Source organism: Pezoporus wallicus, unplaced genomic scaffold, assembly GCF_028554395.1.
Source record: "Pezoporus wallicus isolate ANWC-B61680 ecotype Strahan unplaced genomic scaffold, APGP_CSIRO_Pwel_v1 scaffold_7402, whole genome shotgun sequence".
Classification (NCBI taxonomy): Eukaryota; Metazoa; Chordata; class Aves; order Psittaciformes; family Psittacidae; genus Pezoporus; species Pezoporus wallicus.
In genome coordinates, this window is record NW_026641037.1 from 3,089,128 (window position 1) to 3,100,327 (window position 11,200).

The 11,200-nt window shown below is 40.7% G+C and overlaps 1 protein-coding gene across 1 annotated transcript in view; it reads right to left on the reverse strand.

Moving 5' to 3' along the window:
* LOC130605975 (arylacetamide deacetylase-like) overlaps positions 1 to 10,893 on the reverse strand; it is a 47,190-nt gene extending 36,297 nt beyond the window's left edge. The window contains exon 1 of the mRNA XM_057421870.1: positions 10,825 to 10,893. Coding sequence (XP_057277853.1) covers positions 10,825 to 10,827 — 3 coding nt within the window. The 5' untranslated portion in view covers positions 10,828 to 10,893. The remainder of the gene's footprint in view (positions 1 to 10,824) is intronic.
* Positions 10,894 to 11,200: the final 307 nt, after the last annotated feature.

Consider the following 11,200-nt stretch of genomic DNA (forward strand, 5'->3'; position numbering starts at 1 on the left):
GTATTTGAGTTTTAACACAGAAATACGGCTTGTAATAATGGTAGATAGAAAAATAATGAAGAACAGTGTGCGCATCCAGAAAGACTGGAAATTTCCACATTCACTTGTCAAGCCAGTCCAGAAAGGAAATGAAACTAAAATGTTCCATCTGTGCAGGCATCAGATACAGAACACACATTATTCGAAGGAATGGATTTGTGAAACTTTTGGTGCAAAAAAACTTTGCACTTGCATGTCCAATTTAGGGTATCATTCTGGTAGCTGCGCAAGGAATCAGACATTTGCACATTCAAACAATTCTTTACCAAATGCTCTCTAACTCATTAGCTCTACATATCAAACATGTGCTTTCCTACTTGAGCAATACAAAGTGTAAGAGAACAACATTTTGAAAGATAGAGTCTGAATCTTCACAATGAACTAAGCTTTTGAGTAAAGCATCATGAATGCAGCAGTCCTGCCAAGCTGGCTATATGTGTCATCCACCTTCATGCATTGCGTAGAAAACAAAGAAATCAAACTGTAGAAAAGCTGAGATTAACTGGAGCAAAGCCAATAACGTTTGCACAGCATGGTTGGATCCACCCTGTAGAGCAGGGATTTTTAAGCAGAAAAACAAGTGCCATTCTCAATGAAAACTCAAGTGTCACCTGAAGACAAATCCTTATTAAATGTTACATTTCTACACTCTATTAAAACTTATTTCACCCTTTTGTAATTTTACTGCTAATAAGTGATATGATTTTAAATATCAGCGACCTTAAAGTTGTTTAAAAGTTCCATTTATGCATCAGTAGAAATGTCTCACTCAGACTCTCCCTGCAAGGCTTGCATGACAACCTGTCAGTCTGTAATTTACGACTGCATTACTCATCTGGTAGGAGGTCTACAGGGAACCTCGCCTGCAGAGTTCCTTCCCCACAACCTAGCTTGCTTTGATGTTTTCAGCCACAGACCTGGAGTCTTAGTCCATGTGTACTCGTTTAGCTGAGCCATTAAGTCACACCGCTTCAGGCTCCCTGTCACGGAGCTGCCTCCTGCCTATGGTGATTTATTAGAATAATAATGAAGTCACTTTATATGCTTTTTTCATTGATGTCTTTATCTTTTTTATTAGTCTTCTAATAAAGTCTTCAAGTTTCTGAAGCAAACACTTGAAGGAGTCATTGTTTTGCTCACATTTTCCTTTGTTCAATTCTTAGGACCACTACACTGATAATCAGTTTTGCGATATAACGTGCAAAATCAATGCTATGATTTTTGCAAGCACAAAACTTGTATCTAGCAGTGAGTGACAGACACTGAGAGACAAAACTTCCCTAGAATCAACACAACAGGCTTCTCAGGACCTAATAAGCTAAAATGTCTTGTAGACGTTGCTCCACCTTGTATAACTCCTATACTCAGCGGCTAGAAGTACGTTTTCCTGAAGTTACTGTTCCATTTAGAACCATAAGGATACATTTTACTGTCTTTTTAATACATGGGATAAAATTGTAAAAATTGTTGCACACACACCTTATCACAGTATCATGATAAATAACACTAGTTCCGTACTTGCACTGCAAGACCTTCAGGGCAGATACTGACTCCAAATACGTTTTACTCAGCTTATTACAGATACATGCCACTAATAGTAGAGTACTTCATGCCTTGCTTCAAAAAATCATTTACCTATATGAAACAACACAGGATTTCATCTCTGAGCATTTCTACCTACCATAAATTAAGTGCCATAAAGTAAAAACTAGATGCCATTTCAGTTGCAACCATGGCACCCCAAACACCATGTTAAGGGGTGGTAAGTGCTTGCACAGGGCTGTGACAGTTATGGAAAGCTGTGCTATGAAGAAGGCAGCTGTGGGGAGCTTGTACAATAAGCATGCATCTTCCACAGTCAGGGAAACAGAGCAGCAGAGCTGGCCAAGATAAGGATATGAGATCTTTGTAAGACTCCGCAGCTGACAGGAGCTGATGGCATTTATTAGATGTATTTAATTTCATTTATACTCTCAAATGCATCCAGACACTTTCAATCTCACAAGACAGAAAGCACTTGCATAAACATACGAACTGGAAAATAAATAGAGTGCTGGCAGAGAGTGAACCAAATGTGTTTGTCAGAAGCACTTGGGTTTGCAAAATTAAGTCCTCTACAGCCAATTTCCAAATCCTTGGAAACCAGAGGGAGTTCATCTATGTCATCATTGGATCGGAATTTTGTCCCTCATCCTTAATTTTATTATGACCTAGAAATTAAATCCAGCTCACACAACCAGCCAGGTACTTTTTATACGTATTCACAGGGGAAAAATCTTCAGAAAGAGCAGAGGATGCAGCATGCCACACTTACTTTGTTTTAGAAGAATTGAACCAAAACCATGAGGGGAAAAGGAAAAGCCAGCAAGAGACCATCCATACGAACACCAGGTAGAGCAGAGGCTCAGCAAAGGAAAAGTGTAATAAAACAAAGAAAATGTAAGATCCATCATTTTTTATACTACTGTCCAAAGCATCTCCCTTTAAAGGATTTGATCTGTCTGGCCTCTCTGCCAGATGTTTCTTATTCTTTTTATAATAGAGATGGGTGAGAACAAACAGAGTCCATCTCTTAGGTCAGAGCAACCTGCATAGGAATGCCTGTATTCCCTCTTGCCTCCCTTGGAGACAACCTGAGCTTCTCAGAGCTTGGCACAAAGACTAGCCAAACATGGATTTATTGCAGTTCTGTGCAATTTTTGATAAGCGAGAGAAAAAAGTTTTGGTTTGGGTTGAGCAAACAATTGCATTCAATTCCAAGTGCTGTTTTAAGCCAAACAAATTTTTAACCATGTTTCAGTGAAGAAGCCATGAAAAGCTTATACGATTGTAAGAACATTTTGTCACAAAATCAACATATTCTAAAGAAAGGTTTTGGTAAAAACTTGTGCCATGACAACATGTTGGCAATAGAGTCTTCCTGCCAAAAAGTCGGCCAAGAGACGTATCCAGAAATCAAGATATCAAACCAATCTCCATTTTAGGTTTTATCAAAACGTTGGTACAGAAAAAGCAAGCTCGGTCTCCCTGGCAGCGGGTAACCAAACAGTGCCGTGGATGAAGGGCAGGTTGTGTTACTCCCTCAGGCACATGGCTGCCTCCTCTCCAACCTGCAAGACATGCTTGCCTGCAAGTGGCCAGACCAGACAAATCCAGGCAGAGCAGCTACAAGGAAACACAGGTGAATTTATACCAGTGTGTACCCTCAGCAGTGTTTTGTGAACATACTGGTGTCATTCTTCTATCAAGCTCCTGAAGGGCTGTGAAACAGGCTGTAAAAGTCTTCATAAGGGATTATTAACTTTGGGTTTCCACATCTGGAAGGTAATTACCAAAATTCTGCTTGTGAACAAAATGGTTTAAGTGCCACTCCTCAGTTCAGCAACAAGAACCTCTATAATTCAATGTAATTTTATTACCACCAAGTGAGATAATCCTTCAGGATAATCCCACAAACTTCAAGAGCATCAAAACAAGTGTTCATGTGCACATACATGTAGCAGCAAAGCCTGCAAGACTTTGCTGCTCCTGTGCCGCAACCATTTAACATCCTCTCCCAGTTAGCATCTGCATACATTAAACTATTTTCAAGCTTTCTGAACAGTCTCTTTAGTTATTTAAAAAGCAAAACTGCTGCTGCCACCCTTCTGGACTCAGACCTTTCCCCCCAAAACAAACAAACAAACAAACAAACAAACAAACCCAAACCAAACAATTCCCATTGTTCTCAGTCTAAGACTGCAGAACAAGGGGTCCTCCCGGGTTGCTCTAGACATTGCTCCATTCATTTTCAAGAGGCATCCTTCCATTGCTTAAGAAGCAGCACCAGAAGCACAGTGGTTTTCCTGGTAGGACACTGGTTGGCCACCACAATCAAGCCACACAATCAGCCATCACAATCAAGCGCAGCCATAGAAAATCAGCTGAAGGTTTTGGCAGAAGGGACTGGGGCTGGCACTCCAAGGTCAGCAGCTTTCTCAGGGGGGTTTGAGACTGTGGGACGGACTCCCACAAGGGCTGTACTCCACAGCAGCTTTACCACCTTGTCCCCAACATCCTTGCTGCTTGAGCAGCAGCACACTGCAGAAAGCTCATGGCATACTCCTCCTGCCCTGGGACCCAACACTGCAGCTCCCAGTGAAACCCCAACTTACAGATGCTTGATACTCTGAGATTGACATGAGAACCAAATAAGAATAAAACATTTTTATTTATGATTCATGCCATCACAGGATCATCAGTGCACAGAAGTCTCCAGATTTGCCCAACATGCATGATTTTGCTCTCACAACTGTCTAACATCCTTCTAGTGAGTCACTTTGTGTGGAGACAGTGCTCTCATGGGAGAATGCATAATTAGTACATAAACTCTGAATAATCCTGAAAGATACAGCAAGGCCATGAGAGGCCCGAAGAAGCTTAAGCAAGCAAGATAAGAAGAAGCTGGAATTCACTGAGTTAATGAGAACTGTGGACTGTTGGCAAGCTTTCGAGGTTGAGTTCTCACACCTGTGCTTAACCAATTGTATGTTAGTCACTAAGGGTCTTCAAGACATGTATCCAATCATAATATGCCAAATCACTGTTAACTGCATGTAAGAAATAGTATATAAGCAGTTAAAGCTTTGTAATAAATTTGGCAATCGCTTGATCACATTGATCGTCTCTGCGTCGTCTGTGACTCCCTCATCAACAACTTTGGACTTTACCTTGGAAGTAAAACAAGAACAAAGCCAAAGGCTCTCTGCTACATGCATAGTAGATAAAACAAGCTAGAAGCCAAGGGCATGTGAATTTACAGCTAAGTACTTCCAGAGAGCAACTCTAGTCTAATCTCTATGTCAGAAAATGTTTTTCCAGGATGGGTTTGTTGTGGTTTTTTGTTTTTGTTTGGTTTGTTGATGTGGTTTTTTGTTTGTTTTGGTTTGTTTTTTAAAGATTCAGAAATTATATGAGTCTTTTGGAAAAAAAGCCAAATTATCCTCTTTTTTTTTATTCTTCCCTTTTAGTGAAAAGGGAATTTCCTTTTCTTGAAAACACTTTCAGAAGACTGCTTTAGTTCCCATGCTGGAAAACTAATACTTTTGGCCAAGAATCGTTTTGGGTTATTCCATCTATCATCCGCTTTCAATGCTGAGTGGGTAACTTACCTTCCTAAACTGTTATAAGAGACAGGGCCTCAGTCTGAAGGAGAACAAAAAGTGAGTAATGCTTACCTTTTGTTCTTAGAGGCTGTCACAAGCACTACACTGGCTACCCTGATGCAAATGCAAGCCAAAGGACAGAGAAAAAAAGAAATAGTAAAATGAAGCTGCTTTAAAACTACATACTTGCTCTTTCAAATGTGTAACTAGTGCCTTTATTCTGTTATGAAACAAAGGGGAAAATGTTCAAAATGTTCACAAATTAAGATCCTCCGTGACTAAACATAGTATTTACTTGAAGTAAATCTGGTATTCACATATTTGTTTTTTTCAACTGCTTTGAACATAGCCTGGACTTCATAAATATGCTGGAAAACATTTAAACTTCAGCCAGAGGTGACTGTTTCCTTTCAGAAATAAGCACTGGCTTTGGGCTGACAGAGGAATAGCTCAGCATGACAAAGCAGCAGCATCTGGGCCTCCTGATGAAGACCAGTTTATGGCAACAGGTTTCCAGTTTATAACTACAACACAAGCCCACATTATATCATGTTACAAAGAGCTAGGCTTGCTTTGGAAATAATCTGTACCTGAATGTTATCCAAGTACAATCAGCCCCAAAACGGCATTGAGAAAAAAGGCATTTCCTCTTCATACCAACGAAAATGATAGAGAGTATGAAAACTAGAGGTGAATATTGTTGCAGAAATAAATAAAACATCGCCCTGGTTTCCAAACAGAGCTGCTGAGCAGCTCTTAAGAACTGCTGAAAGAATTAAATGCACATTCCTACCAGCTCGATTCAACAATTTTCTTCATATAAAAATTACAGTATTAGGCTTGCTGTTGTGGAAAGAGAACATATTTACTAGCTTTAAATAGCAAACTTTCAGCCTCTATTCACAATCTGCTGTAGTTTTACCCAAGACAGGAGTTAAAATCTTTCTTGGTCTAACTTTTTACAGTTATTTATTTCAGTCATTCAGAAACAGAGCTATTACCATTTTCCTGATCTAAGTAAATGGTTATTTGTATGGCAATGATACATATTTTACCTACAGCTACCTCCTTATGACCAGCAGAAATGGCCATTTCCAATACCCTTTCTTTGCTTGGGGAACGACAGACAGACACTGCCATGGGGAATGCAACAGCGTGAGCAAGAGGACTGGCCACTGACTACTAACTTGTCACGCAAGAATCAATCACACCAGTTGCAAAGCCTGCAAGTTTCACCATACAGAACCGCACTGGCGAAGGTTTTTGAGCCAAGCTGTTTCTTTCAGAAGCCTCTCAGTGCAGCAGAATAGCCCACTGGGAGGCAAGTCAAGCTGTCAGTGAAGGAGAGGGCAGCACAGGTCTGCTCACCGGTAGCACTTGCTGCCAAGCCTCTGGTGCCAAACGTGGGGGCCACATGCCCACAGTGTGGTCCAGGCTGTGGTAGACAACTCCTAGGCAGCAGTGCCAGGGATGCTGCCCCATGATATGTCAGCTGCCTCTGAGTCATCACTGAATGGGCACTGCTTCATCTCCAGGAGCAGACAGGAAGCTCCAGACATGCAGGGGTTCTCTGACAGAAATAAGAAGCCCATAATACATCCTCCTGACAATACCAGCAAGTAACAATTCCTACTCAAGTAAAATGAAATCTCTCAGGGGCTGGCATCAACATCAACTCAGCTACCTTGAGTGGAACATACAGCAAAGTAAAGTATACCTTGCTTCAGAAATGCAAGTTATCAATCAGATTTAAGATAAGGTGCTAAAGTAATTTAAAGAAATTGTAAGATTTCATAAGCTTATAAAATTGTAAAAGTCCATAACCTTCATCAGTTAGTTCTTTCCTTTAAAAAAATCATTTTACCCACAGAATGCAAAAAAAACCCCAAAAGAATCAGTAATTAAAATCTACATTCATCCTTCATGAAAGGTTTACTAAGGAGGGGAAAAAACCTGACAGTAGTAAAGCAAAGTGCTATTCATCTGGAAGTAAAATATGCGCATTTCTACTCATACAGAGTTTACAGTTGACTTCCACTGCAACAGGATGAAATGCAATTTGTATTTCTGTTCCTACATAGATGTTAGTTTCTGTTGTGCCTATAGCTAAAGCAGTGTAAAGCAAAGGGTTACCAGGCATTTACTAATTCCTCCCGTGGCCTGCAGATGCTGGGACAGCAACTGTGGTGTTTTGGCCAGACTCTTCACAAAGCTCTGGATGTGTGGGAACACACGTGCATCTGAAGAACTTCACTGAACTGTCACACACCGGGAACCTTCTTGACATGTCAGTGGCTGTTAAAGCAGACCCTTGCACATACAACTTATTCCTTCACCCACATGTTAACTAATCTTACAGTCTCTGTTTCTCAGGACTGAGAAATATGCACCACTGCACATAGCAGATGAACAAAACCTATAGAAAAAGAGTAGATTTTTAAATTTGGATTGTTGAAAATGCCATTTAAAAACCTCTCCCAAGCGCCTCCAGTTTGCAGTGCAGACATATAGTCAGGAGTTAACCTGTATCACAAAAGCACAATGCAGAAGTTTGCCAGTGGCAGTCCTGAAACCCAGGGAACATGCTGTGGTCCTGCTTCCACCTGTTCACTATCCCCTCTGCAGCCAGGTGAGCTGCAGAGCTCACTAGTCTCCTCCAGCCTGCCATGTCCTGTGCTGCAGCGGAGGAAGCAGTGGTTTGGTTGCCAGGACCACTTCCCTGCAGGAGAGGCAGGCAGGCCCTTGGAACATGCCAGACCTCAGGACTGAGCAGCCCTGGGCTCTAACAAGAGGGAGCCAAGCCCAGGAATATCCATTTCAATGTTTCTGGGAAAGTAAAACCAGAGACTGAGCAAGAACGGTATTCTGCTGCTACTGCACTTTTTGCTTGGTAACTGTTCTGCTTCCACCTCCTGCTCTTGAAGGCACGGTTTTGCCAGGTCCTTCCTTCAATCTCCATCAACTTCTTAAGCACACAACTCAGTCCCTTCCTCTCTATGTCAAAAGAAGCATCTACACACCACTGAAAGATGGACACAGGGTGGAGGAAGCCCCTTACTCTCTCCTTTAAGCTCCCCTCCCAGACACTTCCCCACTGCCCATCTGTCCCTCCCCAGCCAGACACCCTGCCATCACACCCGAATCCTGCCCTTCCTCATTCCACCAGCAATCCAGGCTCCCAGGACAAAGGGGTTTCTTAGCAGTGGTTACTTTTGTGAAACATGTAATGGACAAAACATGAAATAGAAAAATAAAATACTGAGTATCTACCAAGTAAGCTCAGAGCTTGGCTGCACTGTGAATGAAGGCATGCCTTTAAAAAAAGGCCATATTGATAATTCAAAATTTGTCTATGTCACATTAGTAAATATGATTTAGTTATTGGTTGAATAGCAGACTTCTTTATTTTTTCCCCCCAGTACAAAAAAAGAAGTAAAGTCATATATATTTAGACTGTTCTGATTCCTACACAGTGTTAAATAGAGCCAGCCTCTTGAAAGTCATTATTTTTCCCCAGGGCAACAAAAAAAAAAAAAAAAAGAGAGGAAGTCATACTTTTGTTCTTGAACTGTATTCAATTAAAGACTTACTAAGACAGTGAGAGTTTTAGATTCTTAATGTATCATCATTTAATTTCTGGATGCAAGTCAAGGAATAAACAGAAAAGAACATTTATTTTAGTGCCTGTCAAGTTGCTTCCAAATGCTCCATTCCACATCCCAACAGAAAGCTAATAAATAAAAACAGATTATGCTGGACTGAATGCAAGGGATCCAAAATCCCTGGATTTTGGAGCCAGACTCCTCATCAAAGGATCCCTGCCTGCACCGGGTGTCCCACTGGGCCCCACAGCACCTTCTGCCTCTGGACATGCCACCCAGCTCAAGAAGCTTCACCCACAGCCGCACTCCCTGCAGCTGGGCAGGATCTGCAGACAAGGAGAGGTGTGCCTTCTCCCCGCAAAAGGATTATGCCAGAAGCAACAGGGAAACAGGAGATAGTAGCAAAGGCGCAGAGTAAATAAACACAGGTTTCTTGTACTTTGGTCTATATGAGAACATCAGATTCCTTGACTTTCAGCACAGCCGTCTGATAGTCTATAAAAGGGTTTTATAGAAAACTGTGTTTTGGAATAGCTTGCAACATTCATCCTTGGAGAGTATATTATATGCAGTAATGGAAAGGTCATTTGAACTGACTTATGGTTTTGACACAAACCAACAGAAACATACAGTTAAGTCTGAAATACACAGAACGTTTCCAAAACAAATGAAACGTAATAGGAGTCACTTAGGAAACCAGTCCATTCTTGCATTACATATATGCCAATATAAAACTCTTTTGTTCCATCTAGCACTGCTGAAGGGTGCCTAACCTCATTCACTAAGCTCAGGATCAGCAAGATATTCCAGAAGAACTGGCATAATGATAACACTTCCTCCTCAGTTCCTCCTTACTCCAATAAGCATCCATGGAGGTCAGCACTGGTGGAGTCAGCTCATACAGGAGAAGCTGAAGCTAACAGCCCACCAATGGGGCAAATTCCCATTTCACATCTGATTTAGGCAAAGTAATGGCAGCCACTAAAAATGTATTCCCTGGGTAAACAAATGCTAATACAAATACGCCTCATAAGCTTCTTTGGATATGTTCATATTGGACTCTGGATTCACGGAATTGGAGGGGAACTTACTGACAAAACCAGGTTATTGTGAACTTCTAGTCCCAAGGAACATGGATCTATGCACTTGCCATAGCTCAGAGCCACACCACTGAAATAAAGGTCAAGACGCTCTAGAGATATCTTTAAGCATATCATTAACTAAAAATTCCCACCTTTCCTTATAATCAGCAAATTACTAGCACAACACAAGAAACACAGACTTTTAACAATCACCTTTACTGAGTTCATTGGGAATTATATAGATTACCTCATCAGTGTTAGCACAAGTTTGGTAGCCTTCACTCCTGCATCTCCCACCTCTTGCATTGTCAAGGAACATAAGTAAACAACACAGACTTCAGAAATACATGATCCCAAGATATTTGTAAACTCATATTTGGAAGAGAGATTTTTTCCCTGTTGTGATCCATTTTAAGCCAGACCACAACATAAACATGTTAAACCTAATAAACAATACAGCTTTAGCACTGTTTAAATATTGAACTACAGCGCATTCAAAGTGGAGTTCAAAGCAAGCCAGTCATTTCTCATTTAATTTTGTCACAGGAGACAGGCATCACAAGAGCTTCAGAAAGACAACAGCTACACAACAGTCACTGCACACCATTGAAGAAACCACAAGACAACTTTCTTATGACAAAAGTAGCAGAAGAGACACACAAGGATCTTTATCTAGCTAAAATCTCATGACCTTATGAGAATTAAATTTTTTAAGGTATTTTTAATTCAGCATTTTATACTTGAAAATGATTGAAGCACTCGGCTGAACATACAAATGGAGTAAAAGGAGAAAATGACAAGTTTAAACTCTCCACTTCTTACTTTTCGAATTCATATCACACTTTCACACTGTCTTTTCTCAAATGACTTCTCAGATGCTATTCAAGACAGAAATTATTCAATTACTTAAAAGTTAGAAGTATCAAAGAGGCACACCACATGAGCAGTCTCCCCTACCATCTTAATCAATCGGTTTGTTGATACAGGTTCTCCACAAAACCAACGCCAATGTTAATTCATTTAGCATACTCAGTCCCAGATTCCATGCATTTACTAACTACTTGCTGGTACAGCTATAACAGAAAAGCATCCTAATGTAACTTAAACTTACACAGTAAGGTCAATTTTTTTATAGTGTGCAACCCACCATGGCAAGCTCAGCAAGTAAAATAACATGCATTAACTAAAAACATTTTATCTTCTATACTGTGAACAAGCACAGCATGGTATAGCATTCAGGCTTTCTTACCTGTGGAACAGCCATCTTCTCCCCATATTTCAGACCAGAAAACCTCTAATTTTCTAACACTAACATTGACTCCAAAAGGCCCAT